The sequence below is a fragment of the Polypterus senegalus genome, chromosome 11 (genome assembly GCF_016835505.1).
Source record: "Polypterus senegalus isolate Bchr_013 chromosome 11, ASM1683550v1, whole genome shotgun sequence".
In the NCBI taxonomy this organism is placed as follows: Eukaryota; Metazoa; Chordata; class Cladistia; order Polypteriformes; family Polypteridae; genus Polypterus; species Polypterus senegalus.
Window position 1 is genome coordinate 162,647,834 of NC_053164.1, and position 26,673 is coordinate 162,674,506.

At 37.7% G+C, this 26,673-nt stretch overlaps 1 protein-coding gene across 4 annotated transcripts in view; it reads right to left on the reverse strand.

Annotated features, from left to right (window-relative positions):
* The window catches only part of eps8a (epidermal growth factor receptor pathway substrate 8a), a 402,686-nt gene that overhangs the window by 50,236 nt on the left and 325,777 nt on the right, over nucleotides 1-26,673 (reverse strand). For 3 of the 4 annotated variants that reach the window (XM_039769994.1, XM_039769997.1, XM_039769995.1), the window contains exons 12-17: nucleotides 20,031-20,105; nucleotides 15,696-15,844; nucleotides 13,739-13,922; nucleotides 13,180-13,214; nucleotides 10,491-10,602; nucleotides 5,694-5,837 (exon numbers count right to left, since the gene is read on the reverse strand). In XM_039769994.1, the coding sequence (XP_039625928.1) occupies nucleotides 5,694-5,837; nucleotides 10,491-10,602; nucleotides 13,180-13,214; nucleotides 13,739-13,922; nucleotides 15,696-15,844; nucleotides 20,031-20,105 (699 nt within the window). The remainder of the gene's footprint in view (nucleotides 1-5,693; nucleotides 5,838-10,490; nucleotides 10,603-13,179; nucleotides 13,215-13,738; nucleotides 13,923-15,695; nucleotides 15,845-20,030; nucleotides 20,106-26,673) is intronic. The other variant, XM_039769996.1, reaches the window with a different exon arrangement.

A 26,673-nucleotide genomic window follows, 5' to 3' on the forward strand; every position in this document is an offset into this window, starting at 1 on the left:
CTGTCCTTCCTGTCTCCCTGTAGCACTGTCTTAGGCGTCTCACAGTGCGGACATGGCAATTTATTGCCCTAGCCACATCAGCAGTCCTCATGCCTCCCTGCAGCATGCCTAATGCACGTTCACACAGATGAGCAGGGACCCTGGGCATGCGTTTGGGTGTCAGGAAGAATTCAGTACAGGCTCTGCTCCTGAAATACAACCCGAGCTTATAACTTACCAATGGAGAATGTGAAGGGGACATACAGTACAGGCGTAGGCTGGTTTCTGGGGATAAAACAAAAAGGGCTTATTATGTTCTCTCGGAGGAGAGAACTGAGCCGCCCATTGGGACTGAGGTTCTAGATAAATATGGGCTATCCCCAGTCCAGCAGGTAAAAATAATAAAAAACTGGACTCTTGATCAAGAGAGATCAGTCCAAGAGCAGGCTATGGCCCTCTGGAAACAGGTGGCTATGTGGCCAAGGCCATTTGAATTAACCATCTGCCAAATAGTTCAACAGGTAGCCTGTCTCCTCTTTTTAAAAGGCCTCCCTAAAAACTTTGCCCAGCCAGACTGGGGTGAATTCCATTCTATGGAAGAGCTTATAAAGCTCTTGAAAACACCCGTGCCAGTCTCAAAATCTGGGAGAGCAGAACGGCCCTCTAGTGGATTTCCTAGAGATCACGTCCTACTGAATAAGTCTCTTACACATACATCGGAGCCTGTTTCTGAGTTCCCGGGCCACCGGTCGTGCAACCTACCTGGCAGCGAGGCGGGATGTAGGTGGAAGGGGGGAGATAGTTTGCGTGCTCTTGCCAACCCCCTGACATATTCAAATACAGGATCTGTAGTCATTAATGGTTATAAACTCCTTGCCCTGTTTGATTCAGCAACGTTTCCATTGTTGATTGCCAATATGTTTTACCGCAACAGAGAATAAAAAAAAAGACCAGTATTAAATGTATTCACAGCGACATCCGGATGTACAACACCGCCCTATGTTTCATGAGTCAGGGAGGATCACCAAAAAAATATCCCATGGCGATCCATCCTAATCCTCCCTTCTCAGCGATTCTGGGACAGGACTGGTCAGAAAATAAATGCGGTAAACTATTGACTACTCCTGATAAAAACTTGGGCCTCGTAATAGATGGGGATAACTTGTCTCAAGCTGTCTCCACACCGTGTACACAGCCGGCGGAGAGAGATACGGAAGCCCACGAGGAGAATGGGAAGATTCCTGGTCCATCGCAGGCGAATACGTCATCCACCCGCGCCTCAACGAGTCGGGAGGAATCCCCTCCCCTTGAGGTCAGACAAGACGCTCTCGCTGACATTTACTTTCAGTTCAAACAAACACGGCTTCTTTTAAAAGGGAGCAGTGGAATGATGAGTCCCTAAAATTTGCAAAAAATGCAGTAGTCCATGACAACGGCCAACGTACACACCAGCCCATGCCACAAGGACCTCACTTTGTAATAGAAAATGATCTATTATATCGGGTCGCGGAACATAGGGTGTTGGTTTGGAAACTGTTGTTAATTCCACGTATTTACTGGCGGCAGGTTTGTGAATTAGCTCAAGCCCACCTTCTTGGAGGCCATTTAGGTTCCGAAAAAACTTTAGGGCAGATTAACCTCAGATTTTTTTGGCTGGGAATTAACAAGGAGGATCGCCATTTTTGTATTTCTTGTCCAGAATGTCAATTGTGGCAGATTCCTAGAAAGGACCGTGCTCCTCTCGTTCCCCTTCCCTTAATTGATGTCCCCTTTGAACGAATCGGGGTCGATATTGTAGGACACTTGGAGCCCTCAGCCCGAGGACATAAATATATATTAGTCCTCGTGGATTATGCAACCCGATATCCGGAAGCTGTCCCCTTGCGCTCAGCTACATCTAAAGCAATCGCACGGAAACTCGTAGGAGTATTTGCGCGTGTTGGTATTCCTAAAGAAGTCCTAACGGACCAAGGAACACCTTTTACCTCAAAAACATTCAGGGAAACGGCCAAGTTACTGAAAATAAAGCACTTAAAGACCACGGTGTATCATCCTCAAACCGACGGTCTAGTGGAGAGGTTTAATCAGACTCTCAAGCAGATGCTTCGCAAGGTGGTCAGCGGGGATGAGATGAATTGGGATCAACTCCTCCTCCTCGTTCTCTTTGCCTATCGGGAAGTCCCACAAGCCTCTACGGGGTTCTCTCCTTTTGAATTGTTATATGGACGACAACCCCAAGGTATATTGGATATTTTGAAAGAAGCTTGGGAAGGAGAGGCTCTTTCCTCTACAAATATTTTAGAATATATTGCAAAGTTACGTGATAGATTTGAGAAAATGAGACCTATTTTAAAAAGTCATATGGAAGAGGCACAAGTAGCTTATGCCCGTTATTACGATTGTGGCACGACACTCCAAGAATTCCAGCCGGGGGATCGTGTCATGGTATTAATTCCCACCTCTCATTCTAAATTACTCACCCATTGGCAAGTAAATGAAGTAAAAAGACACATTGTCCGCAGAACCCGCGAAGCAACGAAAAATCCGCGTTATATATTTAGTTATGCTTTCATATAAAATCATGATAGAGCGAAACGCGAAAGTCAAAGCGATATAGCGAGGATTACTGTATAGCGAGGATCATATATATATATATATATACATTCATATATATATATATATATATATACATATATATATATATATATATATATATATACACACTGTGTGCACAATTATTAGGCAAGTGAGTATTTTGACCATATCATCATTTTTAATGCATATATTCCAACTCCAAGCTGTATTAACTTGAATGCTTATTGGATTTAAGCACGTCAGGTGATGTGTATTTGTGTAATGAGGGAGGGTGTGGCCTAAGGAGATCAACACCCTATATCAAGGTGTGCAGAATTATTAGGCAGCTAGTTTTCCTCAGGCAAAATGGGCCAAAAGAGATTTAACTGACTCTGAAAAGTCAAAAATTGTAAAAAGTCTTTCAGAGGGATGCAGCACTTTTGGAATTGCTAAGATATTGGTGTGTGATCACAGAACCATCAAACATTTTGTTGCAAATAGTCAACAGGGTTGCAAGAAACGTGTTGAGAACAAAAGACGCAAATTAGCTGCCAAAGATTTGAGAAGAATCAAAAGTGAAGCTACCAGGAACCCATTATCCTCCAGTACTTTCATATTCCAGAGCTGCAACCTACCTGGAGTGCCCAGAAGTACAAGGTGTTCAGTGCTCAAAGACATGGCCAAGGTAAGGAGGGCTGAAACCCAACCACCACTGAACAAGAAACATAAGTTGAAACGTCAAAACTGGGCCAAGAAATATCTGAAGACAGATTTTTTTCAAAGGTTTTATGGACAGATGAGATCAGAGTGACTCTTGATGGACCAGATGGATGGACCTGTGGATCAGTAATGGGCACAGAGCTCCACTCCAACGTGGAGGTGGGGTACTGGTATGAGCTGGTATTTTTAAAGATGAGCTAGTTGGACCTTTTTGCATTGAAGATGAACTCAAAATCAACTCCCAAACCTACTGCCAGTTTTTCGAAGACACTTTCTTCAAACAGTGATACAGGAAAAAGACCATGATTTTTATGCAGGCCAATGCTCCATCACTTGCATCGAAGTTCTCCACTGCGTGGCCAGCCAGTAAAGGCCTTAAAGATGAAGGAATAATGACATGGCCCCCTTCCTCATCTGACCTAAACCCTATCGAGAACTTGTGGGCACTTCTTAAACGCTAGATTTACGGGGAGAAAAACAATACACCTCTCTGAAGAGTGTCTGGGAGGCTGTAGTCACTGCTCCACAAAAAGCTGATCGTCAACAGATCAAGAAACTGACAGACTCCATGAATGGAAAGGCTTATGACTGTTATTGGAAAGAAGGGTGGCTATATTGGTCATTGATTGATTGATTTATTTTTTTTTGAAATGTCAGAGATGTTTATTTGTAAATTTTGAGGTGTTTGTTTATTATTCTCACTATAACAGATGAAAATAAACAAGTGAGATGGGAAAATTTTCATTTTTCCTTTAGTTGCATAATAAATCTGCACACTAATAGTTGCCTAATAATTGTGCGCACATATGTATTCCCCTGATGATGTTCACACTCATATTTCTGTTGTGAAACATTCAGGTTTATTAACATTTTGGATTGACTGATAGCACTGTGTTTGTTCCATATTAAAATGAATCCTCAAAAATACAACTTGCCTAATAATTGTGCACACAGTGTGTGTATATATATATATATATATATATATATATATATATATATATATATATAGGCAGTCCTCAGGTTACGTACGAGATAGGGACGTTAGGTTTGTACGCAAGTTGAATTTGTATGCAATTCGGAACAGGTACATTATTTTAATAAATGCTATTGTTGACCAACTGTAACCAAGTGCTCTGCCAATGAATGATGGAGTTTCATCTCTCTCTGACCTTTTTATTATTTCTACTTTATTTTCAATGGTGATGGTTTTTCCTCTTCTTTACTGTATCACCAGCACTTGCATCAGATTTGTGTTTCAGAGACATTCTTGAAGGGTGAAGACAAAAGGTTAAGATGAGCTCTTCTGCACAGCACTGTACAGTACATGCTATCACAGCAGGAAGGCACCCGTCGTCAACACATCTGATGTACTGACAAGAGACAACTTCCTGCTATGTGCGTAACAGTCACAAGCAAGCTGGTTATTGAGAATAAATGGGGGTGGCGAGGGGCGGTTCACCACCCGCCCACCACAGTCGCCTCCACTACAGTATGCTGCCTGCAGTGTCCGCCCACCGAGAACAAACACGGTGTGGCCAAAGGTAATGAATCGGCCACCACCACCCCCATTCAACAGGCCACCTGAGGCACACTACAATGCTACCCCCCGCCATTCCGTTCACCCTTAATGGCCTCCGTTCAGCCACAACCGGGTCACCGCTTGCAGCATCACCAGCCACCCATCGAGAACGAACAGGGCAGCCGTGTGTGGTGGGCGGGCAGTGAAACGCCCCCCTCTGCTCCATCCAGCCTGCGTCAAGTCAGGAGCAGTAGCTGTGGCGGCATGGTGGGCAGGAAGCGAACCGCCCCATCAAGCCTACATCCTGCACATGAGCGATAGCTGTGGCCCCGGTGACTATGGACAACAGGTCACTGCTTGCAGCCGCCTGAGGGACACTACACTGCGTGAGCAGCGAAATCGTCCCTCTCCAGCCTCCGTCCAGCCACCACTTGCAGCGTCTCCAGGCTGAAGATGACAGTGCGGCAGTTACTGAGACGCATGCGTCGCAGCTGTAGCCCCGTTCGTAAGTTGTAGGTCGGATGTCCGTAACTTGGGACTACCTGTATGTATATAGATAAAAATGGATAGAAAGCTAACATTAACTAATTATGCATCTAAAAATACCATTAAAAAATACTCTGATTAATGTATTGGTTGTATGTATTGGTAAACCTAAGGCCACTGAGGCCCACTAAGGCCCAACGTAGAGAAGCAAAACTCAGTAATATTGTCAAGGACTCTAAAACTAAAATGCACTAATATAGAAATTACAATTTCAAATAACATAATCCAAAACATGCACATATACTGTACATTAATGAATAAAAAATTTCAATCAAATTTCTACAATAAAACACAGTAAACAATACAATGCTTAAATAGAAATTGGCCAAAAGAAAAATAACTCTTAGAAAGTTACCTGAATTGTATGGCTGTACATTGGGTCTGAGCGTCCAAGACCCAGTTCCTGAGCTCTGGTAATTTCCAAGATGTTATTTGGCACATATCCTGAAAGACCACTAGCATTTGTAACCTTCCACCATTGTTTCCTGTCATCAATTACCTAGAAGACAGACACATACTACATTATACATGTACTTTCTAAATTCTTTACTGCAAAACTAGCTTTAATGCAAAACAGCAATACCATAATCATAATTTCCATCCATTTTCTAACTTATCTCTTCAGTTTAGGTTGGACAAACAACACTCATACATGCAAGTATGTACTAAGTTGTAGTGTCTGCCAGAAGACTAATGAAGACATGAAGAAAATGAATTAGCTGAGATTTAAACCACAGAATTCGGGACTTGTCGGGTTTTGGCGTTTTTTGTTTTTTTTTTTAATTCAGAAAAAATTATCAACTTAGGAAAAAAAAATAAATCATTGCAAACTGCTTTACTAATTGGTAGTTTAGAATTGCCAGTCTACTTATTTGTATTTTTAGAATTGTGAGAAGAAATCTGAAATCTAAGACAAAAACTCATGTATACAGTACAGTGTGTATTGAAATATGCACACTCAACATTGATCAAAGACTCAAAGATACAGTAAACCTGAATTTCGAAAATTATAATGGAGAACCAGCACCCTTGAACCAGCCAAAAAGTACTAAATGATATACTATTGTCATATTAAGTGTCCTGAAATCATTCTCATTTTTGTCAATACCTATGGTAACTCCAAAGCCCCCTTTGAAATAAAGAGGCAGTTTAAAAAGGATTTAAAACCTGTACTTGCCTTTTGTAGCATACGGAAGCTTATTAGGGCCACGGTGAAAGAAAAAATACAGACACAGTGAAGAAGAAAAGAAAAAAAAACTAAACTAAACGTCAAGAATAAAGTCGATATGTTGACATTATTCTCGTAGTTTATTTTGTCATTAAAGGGGAATGTCGTAAACTAAACTTGATCTTAAAATGAATGTTTAATTTACTAGATTTTCTCAAACCTGTCATAAGTTAACGTAGCACATTAAATGCTTTTTGTTAAGTGTTTCCCGACCCAGTTGTTAATCAATACGTGCTTCTTAAACTGACTTTCTCTTACACTGTACTGACCATCTTGCTGCGAGGCAGCAGTGCAACCTCCGCGCCACTGTGCCCCCACATGATTAGTACATGCTTTAATGCATTTCATCATGAAAATGATATCAAGTATTCATCTTAGCATTGTAAATGTTCAGGGAGCTGGAATATCATGAAATTAATGTATTCTGTGTGGTGATCGCTGCCTGCGCCTCCTCTTAGTACAAGAGAAAGTCAGCTTAAGAAGCACGTAGCGATTAACATGGCACGGGGAGCACTTAACACAAAGCATTTCATATGCTACAAAATTTATGGCGGGGTTTGAGAAAATCTAGTAAATTAAATATTCATTTTAAGATGAAGTTTAGTTTATGATGTTCTACTTTAATGACAAACAAGAATAAAGTCAACATGTCGACCTTAATCTTGACATAAACGGCGAGAATAAAGTGGAAATGTCGACTTTATTTTCAACATAAGCGTCGAGATTAAAGTGGAAATATCGAGAATATAGTCGACATGTCAACTTTATTCTTGTAGTTTGTCATTAAAGTAGAACATCATAAACTAAATTTTATCTTAAAATGAATATTTCATTTACTCTCAACATTTACTTTTTTTTCTTTCTTAACTATGTCCGTATTTTTTTCTTCACCATGGCCGTAATACGCTTACGTAGTAGCAAGTATACAGTAAAAACTAATCATTTTTGTTCTCTCAAAAACAGAATCCATAAATTGTAAATCTGAGTGACATTGACATTAAACCATTACCAAATATACTTAAATAGTAATCTTTCAGAAAAAGGGACAGAAATTTCACATTTGCAATTGAAGACTGGGTTTAGTTAAGAGATATTTGGTACTAAAACTATAGGTTTTACACTTAGTGAAATCTGATTCAGGAAAGGTAACAGTGTTAGATTATGTGAAACTCAACATGCTTGCAACTGGGATAATGTGTTTCCTTCTATTTCTAGCATGTCTACATACCAACTTAGGTTTTTTGGTGAGTTTATATGCTTTAGTAACTAAGCCATCAATTATACATTCCCAATATTAGGGCTGGTGTATCAGTTTATAGTTTGCTTTAGTGTTTCTTTTATTAACCTCTGATGACATGAGCCAACTAAGTTTTTATTGCTGTAAAGCAGGGGTGCCCACACTTTTTTGGCTTGTGAGCTACTTTTAAAATGACCAGGTCAATATGATCTACCTACATTAAAATGATATATATATATATATATATATATATATATATATATATATATATATATATATATATATATATATAGATAGATATATATATATATATATATATATTAAATATATATACTGTATATATCTATCTCTATATATATATCTATCTCTATATATATATCTATATCTATATATATATATATATATATATATATATATATATATACTTGTACTGAGTATCAGAGGTGGGTAGTAATGAGTTACATTTACTCTGCTACATTTACTTGAGTAACATTTAAAAAAAATTGTACTTCTAATAATTTTACTATTTTTACTTGAGTACATTTGTGAAGAAGAAACGCTACTTTTACTCCGCTACACTGGGCAACACTCGAATTGTTACTTTTTTTCCATTATGCTGTCAAGTTGCGCACACGCCTTCCATTGCATCTCCGGCTCTGATGCAAGGTTTTGGATGTTCCCCAAATCAAGGTGCTGCAGCTTTGAGGACAGATGTTGCATTTTTTGTTTGAAAGCATTAACTGAGCTAATCATAATGACCATGGTTTTCTCTTTTCCTTGCAGCTGTAAATTAACCTCATTCAACATGTTGGTCAGATTGGAAAAAAATGCCAAGTCTAGCAGCCATTGATCATTATTAAGTTGCTTATACTGTATTCTGCATGTTTAATGACAAGGAAAAACTCCTTTTTCTCCGGCCAGGGGTCTTGAAATCTCAGCAGGAATTTCTCCCTAGCCATCTGCCTCAACCAAGGCATCTTTTATCATTTCTGCGTCTTGGAAGGACGTCTTATGCTTAATGATCAAGTGACTCACCCAGAACAATGCTTTGGTGTGTCTGCCTTTGCTTTTGAATTCAGCCAAGTGAAAAATGACGGCTGTCCGATTAACTGCAATTTTAGTTCCCTCTCCTTTTTCTTTCTCAGATCGCTGGAAGGAAGTCAGTTTCGTAGTTTTTATGAACAGTTCGAAAGTGCCTTTCCAAATTTTCCTTCTTTGGAATAGCAATGATAGATTGACAGATCAGACAAAAGCACTTTGATTGTGACATTGTGAGAGAAAAACTCCTCTTCCAATTCCACATCCAGCCCATAACCAACAATTTTTTTTTAAAAATCCCTTCTTTAGTCGATATAAATTGGAAGACTAACTAGATCAGATAGCCGGAGTTTTGCAGTAGCTCGCATGTTTGATCGTGCGTGTGGGATGACCAGTGTGTTAGAAGAAAAGAGATCTCAGACTGGCCACCGTGTATGTCAATCAAGTGGCAAATGCCATAGGGATACCTTCTTGACAATCATAGTTTATATTAATTTCCTATTTTAAATTGTGTTCAAAAGTGAATCTTTTTATTATACATTTTAAAAATACCTTGTCTGTTCTTGTATTTACAATGGGCCATTAGAGTACATGAGTTCTTAGGCGATAGAAAAAGCATTAAAACTTTCTAAATACCTTTATTTTTTAAGCCACAAATCTTATAGTGTTGATTCTGTGTCCAGAACTTACACACATATTGCAAAACAGCGGCATCTATGTCAGTTTATGAGGGGAAAAAAACAATAAGCAAACCATTGTTGAGAGATTGGACCATTTTAAAAATAGACTGCACTTTACTACCCTGTTCGTTTTACTCCGTGGCAGTACATCACCTTTCAGGGCTAGCAGAGAGCAAATTCACCTAGCAAAGTCATTGCCAGGCGCCCATTATTGACATGAATATTGATTCCTACATGTTAATTACTGTCTTAGTTCTTTAGACAACTAGACAATAATAATTGAAAAAAGTTACAAAATGACTTATATTCTTGCAGTATCCAAAAGTTTTTTGTTTTTTTTTTAAGTTCACAATGTTATTGCATGCTGCTTCTAGATTGTTAAAGCACAGCTGTGCTTCACTGAGAGAAAATATAGATCAGGCATGTAGTCAAATCTACAAGTGGGACGTACGTGCGTGTGTGTGTGTGTGTGTGCGTGTGTGTGTGTGTGTGCGTGTGCGTGCGGGCGTGCAGGCAGGTAGGGTAGGTAGGTATTCTAGCCTGTTCAAAAAGTTAATCACCCAGACTTATAACACATACTCTTCCACTTGGAATACTTTATGGGCAACCTATACAAGTGAAAATTAATTACACAGCATTGTTGTTGACTTCTAAAACTTCAAAAAAGCTTGCATTTCAATACATGTTTTTAACTGATATTTGCCATTAAACTTTTTATCTCAATAACTAACATATGCAGATTTTCTGTATCAGCCCAAGCTTTGCGGAAATAGTACTGTAATATCTTTTTATTTGTAGAGGAAAAATGTTTATTTTCAATTATAATTTTATAGCTAGGTAAAAATGATACTGAAATATACACTTGAAAATGTTATAAATGATGTATTAATGTGTTATACACTATAAATGATAATAATTGAGCGTGACATTATGTATTAATTCACAATAACACATTAAAATGAAACCCACCTCTAGAATTTCATCTTTTACAACAGAAAGTTCAGAAGAATTGCGAGCAACAAAGTCATATTTCGATTTGGCATAACTTTTTGGTTGACCTCTTCCATGGGACTCATAACTTCTGAAAAGATGACAGCAAAGATATCAGGTAAATATCTTGATCAGTCAAACATAATGATTTCATGTATCATATACAGACACCCAAACACTACTCTGGTTGATTATACTTTTATTCAGCAAAGAAAAACTTTGCTAATATACTACTAATGACTAGGTGTATGTAAATGCAGCTTAGTTCATGTAACACTGTACTCTTACTTTTTTTTAGCTACACTACAGTATTGTGGGATTGTCAAAAATTTAAAACTGTGAAAATACAATTATAACCTAAGTTTTTCAGAAGCAGCACATGAAGACTTAGGATAGTGGAAAGATGTGAGACACCTATAACAGATGGAGCTGTAACTAAAGCTATCCTTTAGGCTAGTTTTTTAAAACTCCTTTAATAAAAATTAGGATAGATTTCAGGGGGTAAATGTGCTTGAATCATTAGGATGTAGTGACTATAATGCAATATAATTCACAGTTTTTACCAAAACACATATTCAAAAAATTAAAACTTAAGTTTAGCTTTAACAGGGAAAATTTTGAGAAGATGTGACAAAGTCTAAAAAGGATTAGCTATGATAAGTGTTTAATTGGGTAATCAGTAAATGAGCAGTGGAGCAGGTTTTAATGTGCAACATAAGACAACTTCATTCTAAAATTATGAAGCAATATAAAATTGAAGAGAACTCCCAGTAGAAAAATTTTTTTTTTTTGCAAAGCCAGGGCTTGAGAGCCAGTCAGAGGAGTCTAAAATGCATAGCTGCTTATGCTTCTTTTAACAGTCCAAAACATAAAGATAGTACTGAACATGGAGCAAGTCATTGAATCTAAAGTGTTAGGGAAGCATCTGGTCATGACTTAAGGATCAGATACTTTCAGAATTCACACAGGAAAGATGAGGAATGAAAGAAAATGAAGGCCCAGTTGTATGCTTAACACTACAGATAATAAGATAATGCCTTCAGCCAATAGGAAGTCTGACATTTGCAAAGCCAGTGTCTGAAAACTAATCAGAAGAGGCTAAGATGCACAGCTGCCCGTGCTTGTTTTAACAGTCAGTCAGTCATTATCCAACCTGCTATATCCTAAAACAGGGTCATGGGGGTCTGCTGGAGCCAATCCCAGCCACCACAGGGCACACACATACACACACACCAAGCACACACTAGGGACAATTTAGGATCACCAATGTACCTAACCTGTATGTCTTTGGTCTAAAACATAAAGATAGTACTCAACAGTGAGCAAGTCATTGAATCAAAAGTCTTTGGGATCCATCTAGTCATGGTTTATCATCAGATACATTCAGCATTCACACAGGAAAGATGAAGAATAGAAGAAAATGAAGGTCCACAGTATGTATAACATTGCAGAAAATGAGATGTGCCCTTAGCCAAAAGGAAGCCTGACATTTGGAAATCCAGGGCTTGAGAACTAATCAGAAGAGTCTAAGATGCATAGCTTCTTTTAACACTCTAAAACATAAAGATAGTACTCAACAGGGAGCAAGTCATTGAATCAAAAGTCTCTGGGACCCATCTAGTCATGGTTTATCATCTGAAACTTTCAGCATTCACACAGGAAAGATGAAGAATGGAAGATAATTAAGGTTCAATTGTACAGTATGATTAACATTAGGAAACCTGACATTTGCAATGCCAGGGTTTGAGAGCCAATCAGAAGTGATTAAGATGCATAGCTACCACAGCTTCATTGGAAAGTGCAAAGAGGACAGGAATCGGTGAACTGGGCCAAAGACTTCAAACCAAAAGTATTAGGGGCATATCTCCTTATTGTTTTGCATCGGATACTTTCAACAATAACACGAGAAAGATGGACAACACAAAAAGATGAAGGTCCAGGCATATGTCAATAAAATTGATAATGAGTTAATACCCTCAGCCAATAGAAAGCCTGGCATTTGGCAAAACAAAGCTTTTGAAATAATCCGCAGAGGATCAGTTGTATAGCTGCCCATGCTTCCTTGAGCAAGCAAAATGGTAAAGATAGCAGTCAACCAGTAATAAAAAAAATGAAACAATAAACAGCTGAACAAAAAGGGGATCAGATCAATGATATGGATGGGAGTAAAAATGGAAACAGAACTCTAAGCATAAGGCCCATTTTTATAAGATGCCAGTTTAGCCTGTGTCTAATACAATATTTGTTTACTTTGTACATGAAGTGATGGTGTTAAAGAAAATAATTAAGTTGGTGTAGTTGGTCCAGTTTTTATATTAAGTATATTCAAAAAATTCAGGGTAAGACTCTTTAGTACCAAATGCATGTAGATTAGTCATTGGTAGTCTACATCATGTTTTTGAAAATCTTTACACATTTAATAGGATTAAAGTCAATGTTTTTTCATCTAAATGTAACATTAAAATATAAATTTTTAATACACTGTATTTCCTTTTAAGAGGTAACATTAAAATATAAATTATTTAATATTTCTTTTTAAGATGCAAATGAAAATTACCTGCAACACCACAGCACATACAGTACTACTAGGAACATTTATATGTTTTCATTATAGTCATATCAGAGACAGGAAAAAGACCACTCTAAAGTTCAATTAGTATACCCTTACCCATCATTTAGAGAATTATCTTGGGCACTTGAAGGCTGAAACAGAAAAACAGGGAGATATTTCTTCGTGTGGCACTTATTTACTGAAGTCTTTAAAAAAAAAAAAAAAGATCCAAACACAACTGTACATGAAGATCAGAATAATCATAAATTTGGATCCTCCAGAAATATGCCAGCACATAATAAAATAAAATGGAGTTTTGACTGCTAAACATTCTGTTCAGGTATTTGTCAGAACAAGGCTGTAACTTTGTTGTCAAAAAAACTTTTATTAATAGTATACAGTTTTCTAAGGTGAATAAAATTATGTCTGATAAGTAAAAACTCAATCTTTGAAAACATTTTCGCTCTTTACATAGTGGTATATAGAGGAATACAAAATGAACTCATTTTATGTTTTTCTTGTAAATGAAAGTAAGGTTCATGCTACATTACATGTCTTTCTGTTAAAAATTCTTACAAGTGTCTAGAGTTTACATTGCTTATTAAAACAAAGATTTTTGTCTTCATAGTTATCTTCTCTACTTAATCCTCCCCTTAAATTACAAAGTTCACATTACCTCATGACTCAGCCTACAATGCTCGTCTTTAAGTTGATTCTCAACCACATTAGCGACTGACTCAGCCAGTTGATTCAGATCTTGTTCTCGGGATGTTCCCATAAAATTCAACAGAGGAGGTTCCCAGCCATCTCGAAATCTTGGGATATACGGTGGTATATACTGTTCCTTTGGCCACTCACTCCTACAAATTAAAAAAGTATCCATTTTATTGTATTTTATTTTTGTGATATCTTGTAAGGAATAATAAAATGTAATTTATTTAGTAAACCCAATAGTGACGCTAGATCTGAAATATACAGTAAAAGTCTGAACCACATTTAAAAAGTTAAAAAAATAAATAAATCACTATTTCAGGGGTGGGCAATGTTGATCCTGGAGGGCTACAGTGGATGCAGGTTTTTTTTCCAACCCAGTTTCTTAATGAGAAGTCAATTATTGCTGATGAATCATTTATTGCTCAAATGACATTTTGATGCTTCATTTTAGTAGTCTTGCTTGTTAAGGTTCTCCACCCTTAATTGCCTATTTCAGTCATAAACAGCTGAATTCACTGTTTTAATGTCTCCTTATTAGCAATAAGATGCAAATTGCAAAAGAGCCAGCAGTTCTGCATCCAAACTGTTTCCATTTACACCTATGTGGTTTCATCATACACTATTTGGTTTAATAAAACATTTAAGAGAAAAATGTAACAGACTGAAAAGTATCCCTTTTAGGCTTCAAATGATTTGGATGATATCCTTGGAAAGGAAACAAAGAGGGGTTGAGATGAGGTTCTCAAATGCAAATAAGCTGCATTAATTAAAAAAAAAAACTACATTAATCTAAATTTTAGGCTATGCTTGACACTTATGTATATTTTAACACTCAAATTACAATATATTCCAAAACCTATTTTTCCTGCTGTTGGATGGATGGACAAATAGACAGAAATTGTAGCCTCTTCAAAAAGTTGAATCTCACAGACTAATAACACATACTGTTCCACTTGGAATACTTTACGGGCAACCTATACAAGTGAAGATTTATTACACAGCATTGACCAGCTCAGTACCATTCAGCACACAAAGAACAATACCACCTTGGCCAAATGATGACTCATTATAGAGTCTGGTGGCTGAGAGTACAAACGTCACATAAAGCAATTGTCTCAGTCTGTTACTGAATCTGCTCCTCTGCTTAGCCAGAAACTTCACACAGTGGGCAAGAGAGTCACTGTCCAAAATAGTAAGCAGCTTCCTGACTGACCACTATTCTTCCTCCATTGAGTTCAGTCTGACTCCTAAGGTTGAACCAGCGTTTGTCTTTTGACATCACCTTCACTAATGCATTTTCTCAACACACTACAGAATAGAAAAAAAAACAAACATTTGCCACTATATACTGGTAGAAAACATTTAAGAGTGGCCAGCAAACAGTAACGACCTCAAGCTCTTCAGGAAAGAGGGGCAACTCTCACTAGCCTGTAGTTGGACTCCACTCAAGCCTGTCATTCAGATACATACTCAAGGTACTTATATGTCCTCACCATATACAGGTCTTCACCGTCAATGGTAACAGGTTAACAGGATTAAAGGAGAAAATTCAATTTGACATGCTAAAGATGGAGTGTGGGATGTAATATTAAGCAAAAATGATTTTATGAAGCAAATGGCAATATAAAGCACTGGTGTTCTTCAGTCTACGCCTTTTGACAATAAGTAAGCTCTTTATTGTCAGGTAAAAAATAATATATAAAACATTATAAGCAGTGTATTTTGAAAAGTGACCAGTCATCAGATCATGTCAGGGTCTCTCAGTTTTCTGATTTGTGTACACATTTTGAAGACAAAGAAAAGTTCCATTTGATATAATTGTCATTTGTTATTTGATTTTACAGAGTATGATTTCTTACAAGAGAAACTTTACATGAAGAATGGGAAAAAATAAACCTTCACCATGGGAATAGCTTTACCTCACTTTGGTCCAAGCATTGCCAAGTGACTTCCATATCTGATGCTCTTCTGGAGTAACTGAGGCATGTAAAAACTCAACTGCATCTTTTGTAAGTAAAGGGCTAAGAATACTACTGGCCAGATCGACACCACCTGTCGCTTGTATTACCTGCCACAAATAAGTAAAAAAAAAAATACACAATGTTAAATGCCAATAAAAAGAAATGTGAACAGTATGTTAACATTAATAACACCAAAGTTAAATTAACTGCTATAACCAATTTACCAAAAAAAAAAATCCTTGACTTTTCTCCCCTCACAATTTCAAATCTTTTGCAGTTCTTGTTCTTATTTCATTACCTCAAGTAAAATGTTATACGAACAAAATACAAGAAAAAACAGGTTCAGTCACTTGAATTAACTTTGCTTTGCTAGTTGTGAAGTTTTTACATGATCTACTCCCTTACTGCATAAACCTTGTTTTTTGTTTTCTTAGGAATAGTCAGTGCAATTTGAAATAAGCCTCTCTAACTTATTTTTTTTCTTCTGAGGATTAGCTAGGATACATATTATCCAAAAAGCATCCTGTGTCTCTCATCAAAGTAGAAATCCTTTGTTTGTAGCTATGTATAACATTGTTTACGAGGAGCAGCTTGGTTTGGATGTAAAGAAAAGATCAAGATGGCATATTGCATATCACTTATAGAGACTTATACTAGGTGTAATTATGGAATGAGTGTGCTCTTACCTTTCCTGGCATACCCAGTCTTTCAAACTGAAAGCATAGTTATTCAAGGAGAAGCTTACTAAGTGATTGTAGTTTAACACTAGAATTCCTGAAGCCTACAAAAAAAGTCACAATGCTGGGCCACCTTAAATTCCTTTGCACCTCTTCATCAGCGTCTTTGTTTGGCAAATGTGTCAATCAGCACTGGCAGCAAGCAGCCTGCTATCTCATCCCCCATCAATGCAACTGAAGTTCTCCCAACTCAAGTGGGTCTGCGTGGGTGTGAGGTGTCTGGAATTGTATAGGGTAAATAATATATCGTTATTTGGAATACATACATTTCATGTGTGTTCGTGTCTACAACGATCTGTGTAAATGTAGGACAGGAAATGCGACGCAAGAAATGTTGAAAACATAATTAAAACAGAAACTTTTTCATGTTATAGTAATAATGACAAAATGCTGATGTGAAGTGTATAATGTGTGAAGACTGAAGTCCAAATATCAAATAAATACTAAAGGTATAACAAAACAAGTGTGCTTTTATTCAAGAATATAACCAAAGAAAAAGAAATTGCTCAATTTACATGTTACTGGCAATGTGTAAAAACTGAAGCCCAGCTATCAATCAATACAAAGTAGACATGTCCACTTGGCTGGTGCAGAAGTAAGGACTGCTGCCTCAGAATCAAGAGGTTGTGGGTTCGATCCAAAGTTCTCCTTGCATTTTGAATAGTGAGCTGTTATTATTGTTACTAGTATATAATAAAAACATACATTTGATTTGAGTCTGTAACAGCCAGTGTACATTTATGGTACTTGTAAAAGATAGTGCTGAAGAGATAAAAACAGACAAACAAACGCAGCTTAATCTTTTTGAGGAAACAGACACTGCAGTATCTAAGGTGGACGTTACTTTTCTTCACACAGAAGCATTCACATCATCATGTCATTTGAACAATTTTTTTATTCAAGAATCTAAGAATAAAACTGAATAAAAAATCGTTCAAATTAAGTTTTATTCAAGAATAAAATTGAATAAAAAAAAAAATTCAAATTTTTATGCTGATGCAAATGTCCATGTGCAAGGAAAAGTAACATCTTTTACAAGTACTATACATTTACGCAGGATGATACAGACTCGCGTCAAATGTATGTTTTTGTTATATGATGATAATAATAGCATCTCACTACTCAAAGTGCTAAATGTGGAGACAATGCAGGATTTGAACCTGTTACCTTACCTTTGCAAAACGGTAGCTTATCCACTGCACCATCTGTGCAGATCTGTGGCAGAGCAGCATTACCACTGTGACAACTAGTTGAAAATGAAACGTGCAAACACACACGTATGTGAATGTCATTTATTTTGTGCCGACTGATAGTTGGGCTTCAGTAACATGTTAATTGAGCAATTTCTTTTCTTCGGTTTTATTCTTAAATAAAAGCATACTTGTTTCGTTGCACCTTTTGTGAAACTACACTGCACATCAAAATTATGTCGTAATTACCATAAAATATGAAAACATTTTCAGTTTTAGCCGTGTGTTTAACATTTCTTTCCTCGCATTTCTTCTATCATTCTATATTTACACAGATCACTGCAGACAAGGAACACACATGAAATGTATGTACTTGAAATCACGATATTTCATTACCTATATAATTCCTTACAAACACATCGCCAGATAAACACTTCAACACAGTGCTCAGCTGTGAAGATTTCAGCAGGACAATGCCTTCATCTGACTGAATGGGGGTGGGGGGTGTCGCAGGCTGCATTCCGCTAAACCACACATTTGCAAACCAAAAGCACCGTATTAGCACAGAGATAAGGAGCTATGATCTTCTTGGTAAATGTTAGGACAATTTAAGGAGGTCAGGGACAATGAAAAAAAATCATAAGCTTCAGGGATTCTAATTAGAGTTAATGGAACAGTTGAGATAATAAGCAAATCAAAGGTGGTCCAAAATATCTGTAATATTACATTTAAAGAGTTCTATTACAAGTCTTTAAAAACATTTCATCATGACTGCACTGAGTGACTTCTGTTTTCTTTGGTACAGGGATAATTATGATCTTTGTGAAGCAGAGGACAATTGTCCTTTATTTTATTAACAAATGCAGAAATTACTGAATTTTGTAGTACTACAGAATCTCACACAAGAAGAACTTTGTTGCTGATATAAATGTGGGTATAGGTAATTAACAATAAGTTATAAGAAATAATCATGTGGATACAATTAGTTTAGTTTATAATTCATAACCATCTGTATATTGTCACTTCAAAATTTACATTGTGCATTCTGCTGTACTCAGTGTTATTTGTATGGATTTTTAGCAACTTTGCTTTCCTGACATTGTAACTGTATATAATTTTGCATACACAGTGATCTCTATCCATTTTAATAAAAGGATAAGTGTCTATGTATCCATCTGGTTGCATACAACAGAGATATGTGCATTGCCTGCTGCACTGCAAAACGTTAACACTGAGGTTTACATTGATTACTTAGATCTGAACCTGTCATAGATGGGTAACAAAGCTAGTACTGCTAATAACACCAAGAGACCAGTTCTTTGAGGTAACTGTCCGGAACATTTTTACAATATGGTAGACATTCACTAACATTTGATTTTGGATTAACAATAATGAACCAAGATGAACCTCTGCTAAACATTAGGATGCCTCAATATCTAAAATTGGTTACTTCACGACATGCAAGTAACTTGGTTTACGAGTGTTTTGCAAGACGAGCTAAATTTTTTAATTTTGACTTGATAAAACGAGCGATGTCTTGCAATACAAGTAGTATGGATACACTGTCTGCTGAGTGTCATGTGATCATAACTGAGCTGATGGTTCTTCTCTCTCGTGCGCGTTTCTCTCCTTATCTCCCTCGCTCTCTCTCTCTCTCTCTTCTTGAGGGCAATCGTCTCCTATTCTCCGTCTGCATGTCTGCAATATTTTGGGATACGCATATACGGCGAACTTCTACAGTGAAACAATGAAATCACAAGCGCACAAACACGTAGATCCTCACGCTACGGGAGAACAAGGAACACTGAGTGAGCCGACGGGCTGGCAGCGTCAGCTTGGGTGAATCCCCGAGTCAAGGCGGATCGGGAAACGTGTCACACATACCCACAGCCTGGCTCGTGGCTCTTTACGTGAGCCAATGCTCGTATTTAGATCCAAATTTTTCGCTCATACTTTCCTCTTATCTTGAATTTCTCGTATACAGAGGTGATCGTATCTCGAGGTTCCACTGTATATTTTTTGGGACTCTGGATGAAGTGGAAGATGAGTGGGACAGAAGACAGGAGTAAAAGGCATCATACCGTACAGTATTTTGAATTTATTACTATTTAAGTAATTGTAATGCAGCTTATAAAAGCAATGAAAATAGCAAATTATATGCAAGTTCAACAGCTATAAAAATGAATACACTCAGTTACAAAATGGAAAACCACTCCAATGCCCCCTAAAAAGATTCTGTTGTATTCAGTGTTATTTGGTATTGATTTTTAGCAACTTCGCGTTCCTGACCTTGTGTCTAAACTAAAAAAAAAGTCTGATATTCTCCAGTGAAATAAGTTAACTTAGTAAATTTCAAAACAACTTACCATGTTTAGTGGTGTAAAAAGAAAATGGACCAAATCAAATGCACTTGGATTCTGGATGTGTGATCTTAGCTTGCCCTACAAGAAAAGTTGTTTTGTTATATTCTTATGATATACTTTAAAATAATAAAATTAATACAGTGTTATGATAAAGCAGTGAATATCTATTTTTATCCCCAAGGCAACAGAACAGTATGTCTGCTAGTTTTGGAAAAGTAATGTCATTACGAAGAAAAAATCATGACTTTGAAAAGGAAACAGGAGCCCAAAATTCAAAAAAGAAAAAAATTATTTAAATAAATAAATAAATAAGTAAATAAATAAGACTGACTGTTTATATTCATGTTAAAACCTGTACAATGTTGAAGGAAAATGGATTTCTTTCAGATTTGTGATAGTTTAACACCTGCTAGAGCTATTCAAAAGCTCTGAGATTTCTGCTGCAAAAATAATTATTTTATATTTTGCAACAAGTAATAAAAATTACTATAATGAAGAATGATCTAACACAGAAATGCAAAATATATTTTCCAAGGAATGTAAATTTGTTAGCTAAATCATAAAATGCAACATTTTCTTCTGCAATTTATTAATTTTGTTAAGTAGTCACTGGTCATATCCTGGTTCAGTATACCAAGAAGCTTAATATAGCAGGACTATAAAATGTACAGTATGTTTGACATTTAGCATTGTGTTATTTATAAAGCACAAAAATAATATTAATTTTATTTAAAAATAAAAAAAAAAAAAAGGTTATCAGGTCCTGATCAGAAGGGAGAAAACATTAGGCTGTGGTTGGAAATGCTAACTAATTTTAATATTTTTTTTTATAAAAATACGGAAAGATTGGTCATTCCCAGAATTAACAAAATAAAAAAAATATTCTGATACAATAACAAATGGTTGAAACATATCCCAGCAAACAGAACAGTACAGTATACAAATGGACATTTTTAAACTAGACACTGTTAGATCTGGTCTTTTCCAGGTTACAAGTATTTCTGATGATTAGCTGAGAATGGCATTAAATAATAACTACTGTATGCTTCTTCAAATGTTAAATGCTTTCAGCACAACAGTGCAACCTTACACTAATATTACTTGTACAACTCAAGTATCTTCAGAATGGTGTCGCTGTCTGTCTGGTTTCTACATCTGCTATATAGCCCTTTTATTAGGACAAAGGACGATGAATTCTAAAACCTTTAAAGGCCATATTTTAAAATTAGCCAATGATAACGTAACACAAAATAGCCACATTTTAATTAAAAAGTGCAATTCACAATGAAGGTTATTATGGAAGAAAAAGTAGACTTAGGGGTCACAAAGTCATTTAGGATCAAGTGTTCCGATATGCTTTACATATTAAAATAAGGCACCCATCTTAGAAGTATAAAAGGGTTAATAAATGTCACAAACTTCTTCTGGCATATCAGGAAGCAAGATAATGGTCAAGTGAACATCAAAAATAAGAATGTACCAGGAGCAAGTTGATGTAATACACCAAATGTATGATTAAGAAATCAGCAGATGTCCTGTAAACAGTAAAACTAGACAGTTGTGACATACTCAAGAGATTTCAAGGATAATATCTAAACTAAGAGATATTGAAGAACAAGGATATAATGGAGGAAGTCATTTATCTAGGCTGGTTGTACTCTGTGCTAAAGCATCTCATGTCTTTTAACCAATCAGAATATGATATGTAAGCATTAATCAGCACTGTTATTTAAATTAAGTTAATAGGTATGAGCTTCTGCTTTTATTCTGTGCTGTAACAGACTGCTGTGAGACGTGCTCCCCCCTCATCATAGTATTGCAGGTGTAATAAATGACGAAGACAGACAAGCTTTTCTCCTGCCTGGTTACTGACTCAAAAGGTTTTATCAGACTTGCCATGTTAGAGGGTAAGTTCCTTTCTTTAATTAATATATTGATTTCTACCACACTATACCATCCAAATTTCAAAAATTTGGAAAACAAAAGAAAATTATGTTGCAGCATAATATAATATTATTGGAGTAGTCTGTGATGAACTATTTGGTCCATTTTTTTATACTCAGTTTACCATTATCCTATGTCCCATCAAGGGATGACTCATGCTTTGCAGCCAATACTGTTGGAATAAACAATAGCCATGTGATGTGACCCTTAAGTGGCTTAAGTAAGTTCAGCAATGGATTATGAATAATATGTGGCTACCATTATTGCATTCACAAGCTTAAACTCTTTTCATTATTTTCTTTGAATACTAGGCTCAACATCAGCTTTTGGACAAAAAAGGTCTATTAATTATAGAATTATACTAGATGTTAAAAGCAGACTCATTACAAACTAAATCTTGCTGCACTAATTGCATGTCATCAAAGGAGTCTGATAATTCATGGTTCAGAAGATGCATACAAGAATAGAATACATTTCCAGCTCCACTGAAAGTGTAAGGTGCATACTATTTATGTGTGTGTGTGTTGTCACACATGTGCGCATGAGAGGCAGCTAAAGAGCTTGAAAAAGAGTAATTCCATGCCAGACCGGGGGTGGCGGAGTGCACTTTCTGTAACTTCTCTGTAGACTAATTACTGGAAATCCAGCCTGGCCCCAATGATGTCAATTCCGGCCCCACTGAGGACGTCACTTCCTCTGGTCTCATTTAAACCCGCCATCTTTGTGCTATTGAGTCAGTTCTGTTGTGGACTCCAATCTGTACATTATTAATATAACATTATTAATACTGCAGCCAGGAAAAATATACAAGTGGCTGCCCAAACCTTTTTGTGGCTCTTTTTGTCTTGTTTATGACAACTGGCGTAGTCGGCAGGATGATGCACTCCCAGAACCAGGACCTGACAGATATCCAGGTGGGAAAGTACTGTGGCCGAGTTTCTGGGTGGGGAGTTTGTCCCTTGGTTCGGAAATCTCCCAGTACACATAACAGGGCGAACTAAAACATGGGGAGCTCACAGGATTGTGCTGGTCCAGATGGGGGAGGCAAAAGGGGCTTCTTGTACTCTCTCAGAGGAGAGTGCCCTCCTCCCCACCAAGGCAGAGCCCTTGGCTAAAACGTAGGGGTGCCCCAGACCAGCAGATGAGGAAAATAAAACAATGGAGGTTTGACTCAGAACAGCAAGCCCCCAAACAGGGCTTCTCCCTGTGGGCAAAAGTAGGGTACTGTCTAAGTCAAGATAAAAACACTACCCTAAAAATAGTGGAGCAGGTTGCCTGCTACATATTCTTAAATGGCCTTCCAGAATACTTCACCCAGCTGTTCTGGGGACAACACTTTCAAAACATGACAGAACTCATGAAAGTTATAGAAACCTCTAGGACTGCTTTGCAATTTGGGAGGGAAGAACCATTCCTTAGTCAAACTCAGATGGATTACATCCTAAAAGTTTGGTACTACCGCTACAAACCAAAGCCTGTGCCAAAGTCCCCGAGTTCAACCCACTCAGGGATGAGGAGGAATATTAGATGGAGGGGAAAGGAAGGGTGGTGTGCACTTAAGAATCCCCTGGCAATCCCGCATACAGGAGTAGTGATTATAAATGGGTTTAAAACCGAAGCCTTATTTGACTCTGACAGCAACATTTCCATTGTAGCTCGCCGATATGTGCTACTGCAACAGCGGCTAAAAGTTAAGACGAATCTAACCTGCATCTGCTGATATAGGTCCGCCTCCTGTGTTATCGGTTTCGAAGAATTGCTAAAAAAAATTACCCTTGGCTGTCCTTCACAGTCCACCATTCCCTGTGATTTTGGGGCGTGACTGGTTTAAAAGTAAAAGCAGTTTAGAACCTACAGCTCCTGAATCAAATTCAGGCCTAATTATAGATGGGGTTGATATGTCTCAAGCTGCCTCCACGGAGTATAATCAGCTGGCAGGGAGAGCAGATGTGGCCACTCAGTATGACATGGCTATTCCTGGACCATCACCACTGAGGTTGTCCCTGACCCTCTCCACGTGTTACAATATCAATTTAGAGAAACACCGGCTTCTTGTAAAAGGGAACAGAAGAATGATGAATCCCTGAAATTTGCAAAAAATGCAGTCATTCTTATCAATGGCCAATATACTCATTAGCCCATGCCACAAGGTTGTCACTTTGTCTTAGAGGAAGACCTTTTATATTGGGTAGCAGAGCATGAGGTGGAGGTACGGAAGATGTTGATGATTCCACGGACTTACCAGTGGCAAATCTGCAAGTTAGCACATGCCCACCTCCTAGGAGGCCAATTGGGTACTGAGAAAACTTTGGAGCAGATTAAGCTTCAATTATATTGGCCAGGAATTAATGAAGAGGTTCTTCGCTTTTGCACGTCCTGCCCGGAGTGTCAATTGTGACAAATTCCTATGAGGGACCATGTTCCTCTCGGTCCCATTCCTGAGATTGATGTCCCATTTGAAAGGATCGGGTTCAATTTTATAGGACCCCTAAAACCCTTAGCTAGAGCATACAAGTATATTTTAGTCCTCATGATTTATGCCACCCGATATCCCAAAGCTATTCCGTTGTGCTCAGCCACATCTAAAGCCATTGCAATGGAATTGGTAGTAAGGGTCTATGCGCAAAACGGCATCTCTAAGGAAGTCTTGACGGACCAAGGGACACCTTTCACCATGGAGACATTCAGAAAATGGCCGAGCTACTTAAAATTAAGCACCTAAAGACTGCTGTGCATCATCCTCAAACCGATGGTCTAGTTGTGAGGTTTAATCAGACTCTCAAATAAATGCTTCGCAAGGTGGTCAATGAGGATGGAAAGAACTGGGATCAGCTACTTCCCCTCGTCCTTTTTGCATATCGAGAAGTTCCACGAGCCTCTACTAGCTCCTCCTGTTTCGAATTATTATGAGGATTTAAGTTCCAGACAAAGACAGGAGCTGAAAGCTGTTATCCTGTCTGTCCAGGAGATAGTGAGTGAAACACCTGGAAGGACCTCTCTGATTTAGCATGATATTGTGACATAACCTGGGGTTATAGTTTGAGAATGCCCATATTGCCTTCCCAAGGCAAAAAGCCCTGAAGTGGAGCTTGAGATCAAGCGTATGCTGGAACTAGGAGTAATAGAGGAAAGTTCTAATCCCTGGTCCAGTCCCATCGTCTTGGTCAGTAAGCCTGATAGGAGTTGGAGGTTTTGCAATGACTTCCATCAACTTAAACAGGTCTCCCAGTTTGATGCCTATGCGATACCTTGAGTGGACGCCCTCCTCGAGAGGCTAGGACAGGCTATATATTTGAACACTCCTGACATGACACAGGGATACTTGCAGGTTCCTTTAACACTAGAATTACCAGAGCCTACTAAAAAACACACAGATCTGGCCCACCTTAAATCCGTTCACACCTCTCCGCCAGCGTCCTTTGTCCTCTAAATGTGCCAATAAAGACAATCTGCAAGCAGCTGGCTATTCCATCTCCCCACCGATTTAGAACGTGCACAAACTTCTCCCAGCTCATGTCCTAACTGATTAACCAAGAGTGAAGTGGAGTTTTAGAGTGGAAATAATAGATCATTATTTGGAACATACGCATTTCATGTGTGTTCCGTTTCTACAGTAATCTGCGTAAATACATTTTTGAAACAGAAACGTTTTTCACATTTTAGTAATAAATGACAAAATGTAGGCATAAACTTATTGTTAATATTATACAGTACACACATACACTTGGTTTGCATCTGTAACACACGGTGTACATTTATAGGACTTGTAAAAGTTACTGTTTTTTTCACTTTTACTCTCTCTAAATCACGATAGAGATGTTGAATCCTCCTTTTCTTTTTCCATTGCCTTTTCTAGTAAGATGTGACAATGAAGTTCCTCTGCAAGCTGAGCCATGAACACTCTTCTTTTCTTAGTGGCCCTGTGCATGTCTTGCACAGTACATGTGCGTTGATCACTGCCAGCATGTTGTAGTGTGTATTCAAACCTGATCTGACGCTGTTCGTTTTCAAACAATACTGCATGTACTGTGCGTTGATCCTGTTGCCCTGAATAAGCTCACACCATCTGTAACAGCGCCAGCGTATATTTAAACCCAATCTGATGCTGTTCATTTTCAAATAATATTGCATTAGTGCGATGATGTTTTCGGATTAATTTTACACCCAATGTCCCATATATTTGTCTATTTCTTTTTTTCTCTGTGCTGTGTCGACATCGTGCAGCAGAAGGCGTGAGCTTATTCAGTGCAGCAGGAACACTCAATAAAACTGAATAAAAAAAAAATAAAGTGACGGTGAGATAATAGAAGGCAGATATAGCAGTGTTTGTGTGTCAGCTTTTATCTCTCCAGATGAGAGAATGTCCAGTTTCATTGCCTCAAGACACCACTCACATCCACAGTTATTCCCAGTTTCAAATAAAAACTAACAGCGTCAGATCCCTAGGGCGATGTATGTATGGTAATCGTGACTGAGACAATAAAAGTGAAAAAAAGGTAACTTTTACGAGTACAGTACTATAAACGTACACGGTCTGTTACAGACGCAAACCAAATGTGTGTACTGCATAATACTAACACTACTGAAAACAGCAAACACAGGAGACAGTCCTGATCAAACCGGGGACTCTTGATTACAAGTCGGCAAATCTTACCGCTACGCCACAGAAGCTGTTGTATCATCCTTGAGCCTTTCGTGAAAT